This window comes from Cricetulus griseus (assembly GCF_003668045.3).
Source record: "Cricetulus griseus strain 17A/GY chromosome 1 unlocalized genomic scaffold, alternate assembly CriGri-PICRH-1.0 chr1_1, whole genome shotgun sequence".
Lineage (NCBI taxonomy): Eukaryota > Metazoa > Chordata > Mammalia > Rodentia > Cricetidae > Cricetulus > Cricetulus griseus.
Window position 1 is genome coordinate 78,086,247 of NW_023276807.1, and position 18,359 is coordinate 78,104,605.

An 18,359-nucleotide genomic window follows, 5' to 3' on the forward strand; every position below is an offset into this window, starting at 1 on the left:
CAAATAAATAAATAGGCGAGTGAATAGATGATTAAATAAATAAAAGCTCGATATAAATCTACAAATGTGATAATAAAGCCTGTCACATTGACTTTGTCCTAGCAACGTATTCTTAATTAGTACTATCATTGCAAATACAAGCAAATCCATGAAATGGCACTACAAAGAATAAAGGCCTCAAAAGTTGTTGCCTTAGTGGCTGAATGCAAATTTCTTTTAAATTTGTTTGTGTGCATGGGAGTGCTAATGTGGCTGCAGAGGATAGTTCTTAGGAGTGGGGTCTGGGGAACAGAAGAGACGCCTACATACAAGCTCCTCTACCAACTATGCTGCCTGGCAATCCCAATGCAATTTAACATTATACAAAATCCATCTTTAAGAAAATGTTATTTTTTTGCTATTTAAGTATTAAACAAAAACTATTTTATCAGTAACCATCTTGAATACACCAGCACAAGCCATTCAGATCACTGAAGCTACCTTTTTGATAAATCTTCCAGATGCCCTGCTTCATGAAATGACTGTACATCAAACTTTAACATCTACCAAGGACTTAATATGAATAATATTTTATGTTTTAGAAAAGAACACTACCCTGAGAGAAAATTACAGAATCAAGTTAGCACAATTAACGCCACCTAGTACAACTATTTGATCTAAGCAGGAACATTACACATTTGAGTCTTCCCACCGCCACCACCCCCCATGTGTATGTACATGCCACACATGTACAGGAGCCCATGAAGGCCAGATGAAGAAAGACGTGGGTCCCCTGGAGCGGGTGTTCCAGGCAGCTGTGAACCGTGCAATGTGGGTGCTAGGAACTGAACTCTGTTACTCTGGAAGAGAAGAGCCTCTGTAGACCACACAAACATTTGTATGGATCTCGACTCCTTCTGGAAACAATGCAGCATTCTTTTAATTAACGGAATGGTCTTCAAACACACAAAATAAAACCCTGGTACTTCAAACAACATTTTAATGTCAAGTGCAAGAAAAAAGTCTTACTTGTTCCAAATAAGTTCTGTAACAGCCAGTATACCAGAGCAGATTATATTAGTCTTTAATCATAAAAGTTTCTCATTTTTAAATTTTTAATTATGTAAGATTTGTTATTTTTAATTTTTAAGTATATGTATATTTGTGTGGGTTTGTGCATATGAGTGCAGGCGCCTTTAAAGGACAGAAGAGGGAACCTCATACTTTGGAAATTAAGTTATTGGCATTTTGGGCTATTCAATCAGTGCGGGAAAAGTGAAATCAGGTCTTCTGCACAAGAGCAGGATGTGCTCTTAACTGCTGAGCCATCTCCCCAGCTCTACAAAAGTTTTAAAGGGTATTATTGTGTGTGAGTGTGATGTGTGGGATAATCTCCTTTCCATCTTTATGTGGATTCTGGGGATGCACACAGGGCTCCAGGTTCATCTGCTAAGCCATCTTCCCAGCTCCACACAAAGGATATTTTAAAGCAGTGATCTGTACTATTAGTTACATTGTATTCCCTTTTCTATCTTAAGTCAAGAAATCACTTTAATTCAATCTCTGAACATTCTCCTGTGGAAGCTCTCTTAGAGGTTCGTGTTGTTTCTCCCAGGGCCTTGATGAGCTTGGTAGAAAGAATGCAATGTTAAATACATATACCTTCAATGAATATTCTAAAGAGAAGCAAATGGTAAAAGATGAAGGCTCATAGACAAGTAGAGCACTGTGCTAGAGGTGGATCCTAAGGGATTGTAATCAATTACTTCTAAAATATAAGAACTAAATTATCAACTTACAAATGATGATTACTCAAAACAACAAATTTATAGAGGAAAATCTGTTTCTCATCTTTCATAGTTGGAAAGTAGACTTTCTTCCTTATAATAAAAGGGCAAGTCTATGCTTGGATTTTATTTTTATTTTAAAAGTTTCTCTTATCTATACACATACACAATATACTAATTAAGAAAAACCTCATAATTTGTACTCATAAAATATGTATTTATACTTACCAGGGCAAATTGTATTGGTTTTGTTAGATCCAAGCATATTATCTTTAAAAGAAAAATTAAAATCAACTACTTCAGTTAACAATATCTTACATTTTCCTAAAATTTCAAAATACATAAAAATCCTCAATCATAATTTCTTTTTAATTTCATGACAACCACTGAGTTGCTTGCTTTGGTTGAATATTACATATCTCTTACAGAATTAGGCGCAGAGGTAGATTATTAAAATATAATAGTAGTGAACCAGGCATAGTGGTGCACACCTTTAATCCCAACACTCTAGAGGCAGAGACAGGCTGACTTCTAAATTGGAGGCCAGCCTGGTCTACAGAGTGAATTCCAGAACAGCCAGGGCTGTTAACACAGAGAAACCCTGTCTCACAAATTTCAGAGACAAAGAAAATAGTAACAGTGAAAGCACTGTGATTAAAAAAAAAAAAAGTGAGATTAAAAAAAACAGGTGAGACAGACACATATTATTTTTCTTTCTTTTATTCAACATTTAACAATTAGGATATGTTTCTGCATTGCATATTAAAAGCACAAAATGCTGGATGTTAAAAACTTCAGAGTAACATACATTAACAGTGTATTTATGCTTAAAAAATATGTAACTGGCGAAAGGATACTTTCTAGAGCACATATATGCTCATTTGCACAGGGAAATGCAAGAATGCACACAGGAGCATTATTTACAAATGGGGAAAGTTTGAAACAAATGTACACAGGAAGAAGAATGGTTAAACTGCTAATATTTAGAATACTATCTATGCAAGACTTAAAATACCTAAGAAATCTGGATATCACTACGAATAGATCTCAGTAGAAGTAAACTTATATCAAATATGAAATAGAAAATAAAATACATCACACAGACCACAAGAACAGAAGCTAGTACAGACGACAAAACTCTCAGGCATATCCTTAGGAACTAAGATTGTGGTATAGTGGGAGTGAGAAGGTGAAGGGGCACAAGGAAAATTCCAATATACATTTTTTTTTTAAAACTCAGAAATGTATGTTAGTTTTGATAAAGCCAACAGGCAATACATAAATATCTATTAAACAGTATTAACTATATATTTACATATGGCAGAAGTGTTAAAATGAACACGAAAATGCATTATTTTACATAAAAAATTTCTGGAACATGTTTTTTTTATTTTTCTAAAACTTACCTAACTCTGCTCCCCACCACCCCAGAGTTTCTGGCCTTGAACTCATAGAGATCTACCTGCCTCTGCCTCCTGAGTGGTGGAATTAAAAGGTGTATGCCACCACCACCCCACAACTTCACATTTTTGACAATTAAGTTGATACATCAAAATTCATTTCAATTATTTTAACTGCAATTTTTCATTATATAGATACTCTACAATTTGTTCATTTTTCTATTGTAAGTAATGTAGTAACAGTACTGAACCTATCATGTAAATGTATAATACTTTTTAGGTCAAATAATCAGGAAGCAATTAAGAGTTACTAAATAGGATATGCTTATGTTGTAACTTTTATTAATTTCATAAATACTGTCTTGACTGATGCCCCATCTCCTTTAAGACAGGCACTTATAACCCAGGCTATCCTTGAATTCACTAGGTAGCTAAAAATAGCTTTGAATTCCTGATCCTCTTGCCTCCACCTCTTAGTACTGAAATTATTGGCTTGTTGCCACCACATCTGGCCATGGTATCCTCTTAGTTGGTTAGTCTAATAAACTAAAAATTGCTGCCAAATTGCATCTATACAGCCACAAATGCCTGAACAGTTCTTTACTCACACTGCTTCAAAACTATCTTTGCCTCTACCCCACTTTAATTCATAAACTAGAACTTGTTATAAGTAAGTTATAAACGTAACTTGCGCAACAAATGGAGAAGCAACAAAAACTACATATATACAAGGAAGAAAACCTTTGTCCCACAAATTCTACATTGACAGGTTCTTACCAAAGACACAAACAAGAACAATTTTGAGTTCATACTGCACTTTAAACCTTTCAATAATAACTTCCCTGTCATATAAAGCACCACATAATACTTTATGGCCACCATAAGCAAATAAATAAGAGAACTTACCCTTCTCACATTTGTCTTCTGATGTATTGGTCAAAAGTGGAGCTGTGAGGACATGCATGCAATGGTTGTAGAAGAAATTTAAAAACTCACTCTTTTCAGTTTTCTGAAATAAAGTATTTTAAGAGAACATTTTATTACCTTTGCATTTAAGAAACAGCTTCAAGAATTGGCAGTGAAGGTTATACTCTATCAACAGTACTTTAAGATACTGTGAAAGAATATCCCAAACTACCTAGAATCAAAGTAGCAAACTTAGATACATATACTTCAATCTGAATTCCACAGATATGAAGCCTAATAATTCATATTACACATTGAAAAATGTAAAGTGAAAAAAAAAGCAGAAACAGTTTTTTCAAGGAAACACAGAACAACTATTTTCAAAAGATGCTGGCAATCTGAAGTGTAATGAAGAACAGAGCAAACTACTGAACATAATGGTCACACTAACAGCAATGCACTGGGTACTTAGAAGCTGTGAGGATTGATTTTAAAATGTATTTTCATTCACTTGCATGTATGTGTGTGTGTACACATACGTATGTGGACACCTGTAGATGCTAGAAGGAACACTGGATTCTGTGGTGGTTGTAAACTACCTACACCACGGGTGCAGGGAACTGAACTGTGTTCTTCTATAAGAGACCAAATGCTCTTACCTTTCCAGCCCCTGGGATTATGATTGTAAATACTTTAGGTGATTTAAAAATTGTAGCCTGAGGACTGGCAAATGTACTTCGGTACTTAAGCATTTGACTAATATGTGTAGGGTTTTGCGTTCATTCTCCAAGTGTGTGTGTGGTCTTTAAATACAAACACTTATTAAGGTATTTGTTGATTCTAAAAGTCTTATTTAAACACTTAAGACTGATAAGGCCAACACATCTTTAATTCAGTTCTTACATTAGTTGTAGCCAACATGTTCTCTGGATCAATTAGAGTACGAAGAAGTCCCATTAACTGAACTGCACCTCCTAGCTCAGGGTCAGTATCACAGATCATTTGTTCAATCACCACATTAATAAGAAGTATATCCTGAAAGAAAATATGCTTCTGTAAGACCTTGATATAAGGCAAACACACCAACTGAAGGAACAAAATCAGCACAGGAAAAAAAAAATCAAAGCATAGAATACCTAACTAAAAGATTTTTTTGTTTCATTTTCCAAAGTTCTGATAATATTCAGAGTGAACACACACACACACACACACACTCTGTTCACTATTGCCATTCTAGTTTTTAGTTTTTAGCTCTGGGTATAAATCAATAGGTTGATCAAACACATAGGATCATCAAACATGTGACCCTAAAACTCATTTCAAACTTTAAACAGAAAATTCTTCCTAGAAAAAGCACAAGCAGTAACTTAGCACACAACTTTTCACAAGTCCTGAGAATAATGTCATAAAGTGACTTAGTATCAGGTTTACTGCTATACAAATTTGTACTCTTTGTATATGTGTTTGTGTGTGCAAGAGCCTAGTCTATTCCTTTTTTTCTGGTTGTTTTTCTGAGATGGGTTCTCTGTATGGAGCCCTTGGCTGTCCTGAAACTCTGGAATTTGATATGTAGACCAGGCTGGTCTTGAACTCAAAGAGATTCCCCTGCCTCTGCCTCACAAGTGCTGGGATTAAAGGCATGCGCTACCATGCCCAGTTTGCACATTAATTTTTGAGACACATTATACGTGCTAGCTTTTTTTTTTGGACGTGGGTTCTGGGGACTCACTCATGCTTGCCTAACAAAATACTTTACTGACGGAACCACCTTTTCTGCCTCTCCTTTTACCTAGAAATCCTAAGCATCACAGTAGGACAAAAAGTGATTGCTATATAAAAGGAAAAACATTCTATCATCAAAAGTATATTACAAACAATTTGTTATAGGTTCTTTTGTTGTTGCATGGGCATCATATGGTTATATTGGTTTTAGTGAAAATGGCCCCAAAAGCTCATGGATTTGAATATTTGGTCCCCAGTTGGTAGAACTGTTTGAGGTTTAGATGAGGCTTATTCAGAAGAGTTAAGTCACTTGAGATGGGCTCAGAGGCTTCAAAAACCCATGCCATTCCCAATTAGCACTCTCTGACTTTTGCTTTTGATGTGATGTCATCTCTCAGCTACTTACTGGTCAGGTGCCATCCCTGTCTGCCTGCTGCCACACCCCACTACCATGATGATCATGGACTCCCCCCTCTGAATCTGTAAAGACCAATAAACTCTTTTATAAAAAAGTTGTCTTGGTCAGGGTGCTTTGTCACAGAAGTAGAAAAGTAACTTAAGACAGTTATACAAACCTAGATGATGTACTTACAACACACTTTAACTATAATGGTATAAATAAATGAATAACCCACTGCTGTTAGGACAGGTATGAGACTCCACGACCAAAACATTACTTTTTTTTCTTTTAAGACAGGGTTTCTCTGTGTAGCTCTGGCTGTTCTGGAACTTGCTCTATAGACGAGGCTGGCTTTGAATTCACAGAGATTCGTCTGCACTGCCTCCCAAGTGTTGGGATTAAAGGCGTGCACTCCCCCACCCTACCTTACTTCTTTATTGTCTAAACTACAGCACCATTCAAACTTTTAGTAAAAAGTGGAAAGTGATGGTGATTCATGTCTGCATTACAGAACTTGAGAGACTGAGGCAGGGAGAGTTGTGAATTCAGAGCCAGCCTGGTGCACATGCTAAGTATCTCAAAGCAAAAGCAGAAAGACTATGTTTGGTTCCTAGCACCAAGATTGGGTGGCCGACAACTACTTGCGATCATAGATCAAAGGACCCGGATGACTTCTCCTGGCCCCTGGTGGAACTTATATGCATGTGCTTGATGCACATACACAAATCTTAAAACAGAAAGCAGAACAACAAAACAGCAACAACAAAAAAACTAAGCCAAGAAACACTGGAAGCAACTAATAAGAAACACAGAAAGTAAAAATATAAACAGACATTAAGACTAAACAACAACAACAAAAAACCAATAATGCAGCTAGCTGGTCAATGTGCACATGCCCACAAGCCTTTTAATGACAGCACTTCAAAAGCAGAGACAGGTAGGTCTCTAACTCCAGATCAATTTGTACAAATATAGGGGAAATAAAACATTTTTCTTATTATTCAACTTTCATTTCCATTTAAACACAGGAACTGAGTAAAAGTAAGTAAAAACAAATTCTTGGTTATACAGGGTAATTACTTTCATCTGTACACCTAAGAGATTAAAATGTCTTCCATTAGTCCTATATATTCTTAAATTTAAGATTATGGTTAAGACTTCTTTACAACAGTAAGCACCTCTCCATTGGTAATACATAAAACTGCAGTATCATTACTTACATCATCACTCTGCTGGGCTTCTTGCATCACAAATTCTCGAACCATAGATGGACTAAACTCTACCAGATAAGAAAATATATCTGTAGCAGCTGATCTGACCTGCAAGTCATCCATGCCCTGATACAAGGAAAGCCAGGTTAGAGACTGGTAACAAAGGTTATTCTTGTCTTCCCCTCTTCTCTCTCAAATCTCAGATTTTTTAAATTAACATTCAAATTCAACTTGCAGAACCTCTTCCTTTCCCAGATGGATGGAGAGGTCCCAATTTTTAGATTAAGACACCAAACTGAAGTGAAATATCATTTCCCCCCCCATGACTGTTATATTTGGGAGCAGCTAAGTACTTAATATTCAGAGTTTATACATAAGAGTCAGCACAGAGCTAAGTGTAGTGGTGCTCACTTGTAATCCGATGACATGGGCATACATTTGGCATAATTCAAATAAAGACAAACATTCAAAAAAATACTTAAAATTTATTCTCATTTAATTTTTTTGTTTTGTTTTGTTTTGTTTTTTAGAGACAGGGTTTCTCTGTATTGCTTTGGAGGTTGTCCTGGAACTTGCTTTATACACCAGGCTGGCCTCGAACTTAGAGATCCATCTACCTGCCTCTGCCTCTGCCTCTGCCTCTGCCTCCTGAGTGCTGGGATTAAAGGCGTGTACCACCAACGCCCGGCTCTCTTTTAAATTTTTTATCTGAACGCCTGTGAATCAAATACATGAAATCTGAGAATTATAATTCTACTGCCATATGGAAGCTTAATACGTCCTCACTCTACTAACTGGATTGAAAAACGAAGACAATTTATCCAATTCTGTGAAACAGTGTCACTTAAGGAAAGACAAGTCTTTGAAAAACAATACAAACACTAATGGTACAAATCTTAAAATCTGGTAAATGAGCCGGGCGTTGGTGGTGCACGCCTTTAATCCCAGCACTCAGGAGGCAGAGGCAGGCGGATCTCTGTGAGTTTGAGGCCAGCCTGGCCTCCAGAGTTAGTGCCAGGATAGGCTCCAAAGCTACACAGAGAAACCCTGTCTCAAAAAACAAAAACAAACAAACAAAATAAATAAATAAATAATTTGGAAACTGAAATCATTTGTGTGGTGACTCAATATCAGATAAATGACTAAATGATATCAGCACTATGCAAATACTTTACCATCCAAAATATGAATCTATGACAAATTCACAACTTCAAAAGCACAAGAAGCAAACATTAATTACCATTACAATTTCAAGAGCTGGAAGAATTCCCAATTTTGCCAAGGTTTTGAAAAAAGCATCCCTGTTCTGAGGTTGTAGTGTCTGAGAAAATGCACAAAATTCCTTGAAGAAATTAACCTGTGAGGTTAAAGTTACAGTGACAAGTTAATCACCATGAAAACTGCACATACTGTAAAGTTAGATAACAGAGTACAAATTCACCCTTCTGAAGGACCTTATATCTTTTCACATATACTGGTTCCTCGGAGTCTAATTTAAAAACTGAATTACAAGCTATTGCTGAGAACACTGGCTTATTCTACATTCCCAGCACTCAGGAAGCAGGAGGATCAGGTATTTGAGGCCAATGTAGGCAACAGTTAATACATAAGCTTTCTCTCTTTTAAACACAAAGCACGGGGTGGGCCAAATGACTCAGTAGGTAGAGTCACTTGCTGTCACACCTGACAACTTGAGGTGGACAACTTGTGGTACACACACACACAAACAACAAAACTCTAGTATCACATTAAAAGTATACTTAGCTTTATTTCTCAAACACTGATCCTCAATAAACCTAATGTAAAAAATGCCATGTAAGGCATTTGCATAAAAACCATCCTGCAAAAAACTGTGTCTGGATTACAAAGGGTACTGAGGAAAAAAAAAAAAAAAACACTGACAGATGATTCTCTACTTCAAAATACTAATTTCACAGAGAAGGTAGTCCATTAAATAACTACAAAAGAGGACACCAATTTTAATATCTTGAAATATTTTATAAAACACAAATTTGATGACATTTCGAAGAAAGCAAACATCTGGTACACAGTAATTATTTCTTTCCCCTCTAAAATACAAAACAAAAGCAAAACCAACTCCAAGGCTCCTAAAACTTTAAATACATTAAAAAGTAAGCATTTTTTAAAAAACAAATTATTTATCATTCATTTATTTTAGAAGTGTTTTCTTTTTGTCTCTGTTGTTTTGTTTCTGAATTTCCATTATGTAAATACCTACCACTATAACAAATGTCTGCAGTTCTGTCATGATATAAGACATTTAAATTTCCTTGGGGAGGGGCAGATATGTGTGTGGGAATGAGACACAGAATATTTTTTTTAATATTTCATTTATTTATTTATTATATATATAGCATTCTGCTCCCATGTATATCTGTGCCCCAGATCTCATAACAGATGGTTGTGAGCCACTATGTGGTTGCTGGGAATTGAACTCAGGACCTCCGGAAGAGCAGTCAGTGCTCTTAACCTCTGAGCCATCTCTCTCCAGGGCCCCACACAGAATATCTTAAAGTGTTTTCTGAAACATGTAAAAACAGGTTTTAGAAACTGAATAAAAAACTTACCAATTCACGCCGTTTATCATCATCTGTAGCCTCATCTGTTAACTGTGCAAAAACTTCAGACAAAAACTTCTCATCTTCCTGCATGAAAAGAAATAACTGCTATAAAATATTAGCAAAAGTATGGTTACATTATGCATATGCCTTTCACAAAGTAAAAACAGATCAAAATTCAAAAGCATTTTTATCATGAAACCTTAAGTTTGAGGATATATTTATAGTTTTCTGAAACTTAGAACTGCCACTTCAGCTATTCACTAATACACACTTAACTAGAAATCTCACTACACAGGACTAGGCAAAACTAACAGTAGCTCTAGAGGTAAAGCAGCAAATTGATTTCCTTTCATTCTGATAGCTTTTCTTTCTTTTTTAGATTTTTATTTATTTATTGTTCAGTCTGCATGTATCCCTGTAGGCTAGAATAGGGCACCAGATCTCATAACAGATGGTTGTTAGCCACCCATGTGGTTACTGGGAATTGAACTCAGGACCTCTGGGAAAGCAGCTAGTGTTCTTAACCACTGAGACATCTCTCCAGCCCCTGATAGCTTTTCTAACTCAGTTTTTATTTACTTTTAAATCAAAGGCTCTTACTGTCAGTTTATATGTACCAGAAAAAAGGAACAAGGCAGGGCACAAGTGCAGCACTAAAGGGAGATGGATTATGGCAATAGGCAGGAAGCCTTCAACATGTGAGATTGATTATACAGAGTGCTTTAATCTATAGCCAAAGATCAACCAAAGTGACAAACCACTATGGTAACTGCATCTGATGACACGGAGCTATTAAAAGACAGGTATTAATTCCCCTAGCACTTATTAGAGTATATACAGCCAAGAAATCAAACCCATGGTCTTATGCAAGTAATCCACTGAGTTTCGACCCCAGTGTAGTAGGCATACATTTTTATAATCCTTTCTATTTTCATTATAAATTTAATTTTTGGTGACTTTTAAATATAAATTTGTATGCCTAAAATGTAGAAGGGATACTTAAATTATAATTGTGCTTGTTTTAGTGAGGCAAGTAATTTTCTCCAGTTTACTTTTATTTTTTACAGTAAGAAAATGACAAAGTAAAATTATATAATATTGAAATTCACTTTAGAGATTTGCTACAAGTAAACTGTTGAAACTATGCTGCTTTGGAAGCTTTCATTATATTCTCAAAACCCTTCTCGGTGAAATGGAATTTCTTTTTCTTGTTGCTTTTTAAGACAGGTTTCTCTGTGTCCTGGCTGTCTGTAACTTACTCTGTAGACCAGGCTGATCCAGAGATCCACCTGCCTCTGCCTCCCAAGCACCACCACCTAGCTGAAACATAATTTCTATTAAATTAAATTAACATGTTCTAAAATACTTGTAATGGTACTATCTCTGACTGACAGTAAAATCAAATCACTGGATATAAAAGATGTATTTCAAATATCTGTCCTTTTAAATATGGCTCATCCATTGACTAAGGATCTCTACAATGTCCTCACTAGTTAGAAAGTACTAAGCATCAATGGGGAGTGCTCAAAGACAAAGAGATAAAATGGGGATTTAAGTAAGTGGCTCACAATGGTGCTTCTTCATGTATTTCATGGACTCCTTTTAGACATAATCATCATGGCTTGATATGCTTGAAATGTAATTTCAAGTGACTTGTTCTAAAAATATAACTGTAATGTTTTCCTACTTACATCTTTTATAAATTTCTTCTTCCTGTAGATCTCTCAGATTAAACTTTCATACTTTGCTACTAAAGATTTTTAAACTTTTCCAGAATATTTTCAAAGGAGAAAGTTCCAACTTGACAAATGCAGTTTTCCCCTTAAATTCAGCACTTTGAAGGTGACAACCAAAATTGCCCCAACTATTCATAGAGGCAATCTCAGGGTATGTTCTTTAGAATGCTTCCTGATTCCTGGCTTGATTTCACGACCCCCCCCCCAATTTATAGCATCATTTTTGTGATTTCTTTAAACTACTAAGCATTATATTTCATGCTACATGCTAGAAAGCAGATGATTAACAATATAAAGCCTGTAGCTGGAATACTTTTTCCTAAACCCTTGCTTCTTTAAGCCATGAAAGTAATCATTTTAATTTTTCTTTTCTGTAAGCCTTAAAAGCTTTTGTTTTAAGCCGAACATGGTGGCACAGGCCTTTGATTCCAGCACTTGGGAGTCAGAGGCCGGTGGATCTGTGAATTCCAGACCAGTCTGGTCTACAAGAGCTAGTACAGCCTCCAAAGCCACAGAGAAACCCTGTCTCAAAATAAAAAAAACAACAACAAAAAGCTTTTGTTTTAATAAGATTAGAACAACTGTATATGCGGCTACTTTTCTAGATAGCAAAATGCGTGGGGAAGAGGTTCTAAATCAGGGCTGGGATGTAGCTCAGTGACAGAGTGTTTATCTAGCCATGAGATGGATCCTTAGTGCCACAAACAAAAATAAGAACAAAACAGAAGTCTGAATCAAACTATTTTCTTTATAATAATATAAAAGTAGGTAAAAACAAAACAATTATCTTTTTAGAATCACGTAAATGTGACCAGGCTTTACAACAGTACAATTTTGGAGCTCAGGAAATAGGCTATCTGAAGCTAGTGAGTTTTGTCCTGGCATGTCTTAGACCCATTTCATTATGATTTGGTCCTCTCCAGACTGTAACTAGGTCCTGCTTCCGTTTAGCTCTTATGCAACTTAAGAACTTATGAGTAACTTTTTATTTTTAAGATTTTATTATTTTTGTAGTTCAAGGTGTAGGATTCCTTGGAGCTGGAATTATCAGTAGTTGGGAGATGCCTGATGTAGGGAGAGCTACTGTCCTCTGCAAGTGCAATGCATACACCCTTACCCACTGAACACTCTTCACCAGTCCTAGGAGTAACCTTTTAAAAGCCATTTACTCAAGTCACCTGGGTCCCAACTCTATTTCTGCCACTCACTAGCTTCAGACAGCTTATCTCCCTTTAAAAAGCCATCTGAAACACTTACACATTTAACTAGAAACCATAATGAAAAGCTGGGAATTTCTCAGGGTCGAAACCTCATCGTCTATAAACTCTGGAGGGCAGGCCATAGATCATGCTGGGTTGACTCTAAGTTCAACTCCTACCAGCAGACACCGGAATATATGCAACATTTGTTAAACTGTCACATTGCCATTACTGTCTTCTATTGATTCTAAAGGAAAGAAAAATGTAAACTTCCTATTCTGAAAGTGATCTTATCCTATAGCTACTTTGTATGGAAATAACCTTACTTTACTTGCTGCTGTTTTAAAGACATGTTTTAATTTACAGGACATGTTTAAAGTATATTTCTCAATCTTGGGCACATGGGTTTTCATTTGTATGTAGGAAATTCACATTAAGATAATTCTTAGTACAGCCAAGGCTACACAGAAATCCTGTCTCAAAACAAATAAATAAATAAATAAATAAATAAATAAATAAATAAATAAATAAGAAAGAAAATAAAGGTCTTATATTCCTATTATGAACTAAGAGAAGGTCACAACAGGTATTATATATAATACATACTAGTAGCCCTTAATCACACTAGTGCTTTCTCTCTCTATATATATATATATAAATAAAAACTCAGGTAACTAACCTAACAGGCTATTATTTATATGTACCTTTGTTCTACTTCATTTTGGTTCGATGAGATACAAATTGTACAATATCACTTACCTTATATAACTCATGCAACATATTAAAACTCACTTTAAAATGTGTACAAACTACATAGCTAGAATGGTATCTGAGAACATCTCATAACTAGCCAAACATTTCTTCATGGAAGTTTTGGAACTGGGTTTTAGAAAATAAGCATTCAGCACTCACATGCATGTACACATGCACACCCATACATGCATGTGTGCACACAGGTACAATTACAAATAATACAAATCAATTTTAAAAAGGCTACTGGCCACAGTCTTAATTTTTCCTCCTCCTCCATTTTTGAAACCCAATTTCAATGTCACTGTAGGTACACAAGAGATAACTAAGTGGTAAATCCTAGACAAACAATTTTAGAAAATGCATCTCACGAATCATTGGCTAGGTATGGTAGCACAAGCCTTTAATCCCAGCACTCAGAAGGCAGAGGCAGGTGGATCACTATGAGTTCAAGGCCAGTCTGGCCTACATAGTGAATGAACTTCTGGCCAGCTAAAGCTACTAGTGAGATCCAGAATTTAAAAAAAAAAAAAAAAAAAAAATCTTTAACACTTTGCTTTATATCATAGATTTCCCAAATAAAATTATAAAATATATGTAAAATGACACACAAAATTTTACAAATATTTATAGATTAGTTTGCACAACCTTTTAAAACTATTTTTGACAGTACTGGGGACTGATAAGTAAAAAAAGTTATGATTTACTATTGTGGATTTGGAAACCCTTAGGTCAAACAAGCACTTTAAAGCTATTTGAGAACATGATATCCTTTGTATTAACTCCAGAGTATGATCTCATTTCCAATTTCCTGATACTGATTTTCGGTCAGTTCGTAAAACAGCATCCTGAAATGTACCTCTGTGAGTTTGAGACCAGCCTAGTCTACAATAGCTAGTTCTACGACAGCCTCCAAAGCCACAGAGAAACCCTGTCTTGAACCCCCGCCCCCCAAAAGAACCTGATATGCGTATTTAACTTTCCTTATGTCCTTACTGAAGAATAATGAAAATTTGCTAGGGCTGGAGAGATGGCTCAGAGGTTAAGAGCACTGACTGTTCTTCCAGAGGTCCTGAGTTCAATCCCAGCAACCACATGGTGGCTCACAACCATCCGTTATGAGATCTGGTGCCCTCTTCTGGTGTGCAGAATGGAAGCAGAATGTTGTATACATACATAATAAATAAAATCTTTAAAAAAAAATTGCTAGATAGGGCCAGGATTGGTGATGCATGTGTGTAATCCCAGGAATTAGAGCTATTCTCAGCTACACTGTGAGTTCAAGGCCAGCTTGGGTTTCATGAGACCCAGCAAAGAGCAATGGCTCAGTGTGTAAGGTTCCCACTCTAGGCCTAATGTTCTAAGTTCAATCCTTTGGGACCCACATGGTATAAGGATAGAACCAACTCCTACAAGCTGTCCTCTAACATGATCACTCACATGGTATAGCACACATGCACATACACAAACACAATAAATAAATGTAATAAAAAAGCACTTTATAACAAGAAAGGAGATACCATAATAGAGGGAGACATTATAGGTTTAAAGAGAAATCAGGCAATAGGGAAATGTCTGGAGATCTACAAAGATGACACCAACTATCTAAGCAACAGAGGAGATACTACCTTAAATGCCCTCCCCTGATAATGAGATTGATGACTAATTCATATGACATAGCCTTCATCCAGCAGCTGGTGGAAGTAGATGCAGACACTCACAGCTAAACACTGAACTGAACTGGAATCCAGTTGCAGATAAGGACAAATGATGAGTAAAGGGGTCCAGACCAGGCTGGTGAAACCCACAGAAACAGCTGACAGGAACAACTGGGAGCTCTTGGTCCCCAGACTGATAGCTGGGAAACCAGCATGGGACTGATCCAGACCCCAAGAATGTGGGTGTCAGTGAGGAGACCTCGGAAATCTATGGGGCCTCCTGTAGTAGATCCACCCTAGCATAGGTGTGGACTTTGGGAGCCCATTCCACACAGAGGGAAATTCCCTGAGCCAAGACACATGGGGGTGGGTCTAGGCTCTATCCCAAAGGAAACATAAGACTCTGGTGACCCCCCCCCCATGGAAGGCCTCACCCTTCTTGGGGGGCAGAAAGGGTATGTGATAGGTAGGGTTATAGTTGGGGGGGTGGTAGAGGAGGAGGGAAGGGAGAGAGAATTGGGACTGACATATAAACAATCTTGTTTCTAATTCAAAAAAGACAGTCACACTTCCTATGTTTAATAGAACATTTAAAGTAAACGAAGTAAATCTTTATCACCAGCTTAAATTACTAGGAACACAACACCTGGAAATAGAATTGTGAAAATCAGTTTACTTACCTGCAACATGCTGACTATTTCAACTTTGTTGAAGAAAATAAAAGATGTAAGAGTAGAAAGGAAATTCTCTTCAAAAACAGATGGTGTAGGTAAAATGATGTCCTGAATGTATTGTACCCTGTAAGTCTGATGTATTTTTTGCCTTAGTTCCGAGTCTGTTATTGGTATAACTTCCTTAAACTTTGCAGTTTTGGTCAAGAATTCTCTATGCCTTTTTGGTTGGGCCAAAGCAGGGTCATATTCAAGGCATCCCACGACATCCATGATACACTCATCAGAAAACATTACCTCAAAAAGAGTTGCCTTATTTAGGAATAAGATTCCTCTAATAATCTCATACAGATGGTGTAAGCCTTCATTGTTTTCTAGGTCCTCACAAGCTTGGAACAGCTGCAGTAGTTTTTTGATATAGCCTTCATTTTCCAAGGCCAGAGCCAGCTTTTCCCTACGGATAGGTGAGGAAAGAACTGAGGTAACTAAGTCAGCAATCTCTTCAAGTTTACTGAGTTCACATGTGGGCAGGTCAATTAGATGACTAGTTTCTGGCATTTCTTCAAATCGTTCTTCTTCTGATTCATCAATGAGGTCCTGTGTGACTTCTACTGATGGGTCCTTACCTTGAACCTAAAAATACCCAAGTACAGCTGGTTATCTTAAAATACAAAATAGTTTAACATTCTGGAAACTAATGACTGACCATCGAATGTAAGTAAAAATACTGTGAGCACCGAGCACAGTGGCTGACCTGTAACCTCAGTGCTTGAAAGGTTGAGGCAGTAGAACCAGGAATTAAAGGTCAGTTAAGAAATAACATTCTCTGGACCCAGGCAGTGATCAGTTGGTTAAGCATTTGCCATATAAGCCTGAAGACCTCAACTCAACTGGAGACCCAGAAACCAACAAATGCAGGACATGGTGGTGGGCACACTATTTTGTAATCTCGCTGTCGGGAAGTGAAGAGGAGAAACAACAACTAGATGACTACGTGGTAAGGGAAATCTAATGATGTGTGCCTCAAAAGCTAAGAGCAAGAAATAATACTGGCGCAATTTTACCACATGCCTGAAAGGATACTGCCTCTTACTTTTTAGTTATATTTACCATCATTCTTTAATGTTACCATACAACACCGGTATGTTGATTCTACTTTTATGTATTATTCTGCAATGCTGATAAACAAATATATTGGGAAATTACACTGGAGCTTCCTGAGGATGTAAGGCCAAAAGAAAATGACCAGCCTGAGGAAGACCTAGATTTGTTAGGGACTGGCTAATTTCTTCCTTCTTCCTTCCCTTCCTTTTCTTGAGACAGGTTCTCTCTAGCTGGCCTGAAACATCTATGTAGACCAGGCTAACCTCAAATTCACAGTGATCCACTTGCCTCTGCCCCCTCAGTGCTGGGTTTAAGGTATATGCTACCACTTCTGACAGAGCAATATTTCTTTTCCTTTTTCTTCTTTTTTTTTTTAAACATGGGTTCTCACTGTATAGCCCTAGTTGTCCTATAACTCACTTTGTAGACCAGGATGACCTTCAACTCAGAGATCCACCTGCCTCTGCCTCCTTAGTCCTGGGATTAAAAAGGCATGCACCACCAAGCCTGTCTTGTAATTTCTATGTTAAACAGCTCTGCTGAAAAAAATCATTTTGTGGTGCCCATCACAGTGTACACATAGAGATCAGGGGACAAAATGAAAGAATCAGTTCTGTTCTTACAACACGTGGGGGTTCCAGAGACTAAAATCAGAAGGGTCACCAGGAACAGTTCTGAACAGTTACTGTGAGGTACAAACTGCAGTAAATCAAGGAGGAAACAGTAATGGAATTAGTATAAAGCCAACAAAGCCCCAATTTTACATAATAGTGTAGCTCCTTTATATTTATGATTATAATTAGTGGGGATGGGCAGTGCAGTGGTATGTCTGTGGATGACATCTCACTTCCCATGTTTTAACATGTCTGCCCTATACTGGCTCCTTCTAATGTCTGGCATATTCATACTGATTCTACTGTTTTGTCATTTTAAGTACTATACCAAATGTACATGCTTAGTCAAATACTACCATTTAAAATTTGCTTTACAGGATGGAGAGATGGCTCAGTGGTTAAGAGCATTGGCTGTTCTTCCAGAGGACGAAGGTTTGATTCCCACATGATGTCTCATAACCATCTGTAAGTCTGGCTCCAGGGATCCAACACCCTCTTCTAGCCTCCCAGGACACCACATACCCAATACACATAAAATCATTAAAAAGAACTGTTTCACTTTTTCCTTGTGGGGAGTACTGTGGAGGTCAGAGGACAGCTTGTCCAAGCTGATTTTTTTTTTCCTTCTACCATGTGTTCT

The 18,359-nt window shown here is 36.9% G+C and overlaps 1 protein-coding gene across 4 annotated transcripts in view; it reads right to left on the reverse strand.

Annotated features, from left to right (window-relative positions):
* Positions 1–18,359, reverse strand: part of Ppp4r3b (protein phosphatase 4 regulatory subunit 3B) — a 42,731-nt gene that overhangs the window by 12,151 nt on the left and 12,221 nt on the right. The window contains exons 4-10 of one of the 4 annotated variants that reach the window (XM_027387972.2): positions 16,011–16,634; positions 9,994–10,071; positions 8,646–8,762; positions 7,415–7,531; positions 4,976–5,107; positions 4,073–4,175; positions 1,995–2,036 (exon numbers count right to left, since the gene is read on the reverse strand). In XM_027387972.2, coding sequence (XP_027243773.1) covers positions 1,995–2,036; positions 4,073–4,175; positions 4,976–5,107; positions 7,415–7,531; positions 8,646–8,762; positions 9,994–10,071; positions 16,011–16,634 — 1,213 coding nt within the window. Of the gene's footprint in view, positions 1–1,994; positions 2,037–4,072; positions 4,176–4,975; positions 5,108–7,414; positions 7,532–8,645; positions 8,763–9,993; positions 10,093–16,010; positions 16,635–18,359 lie in introns of all 4 variants that reach the window. The other 3 variants (XM_027387971.2, XM_027387974.2, XM_027387973.2) reach the window with 3 other exon arrangements.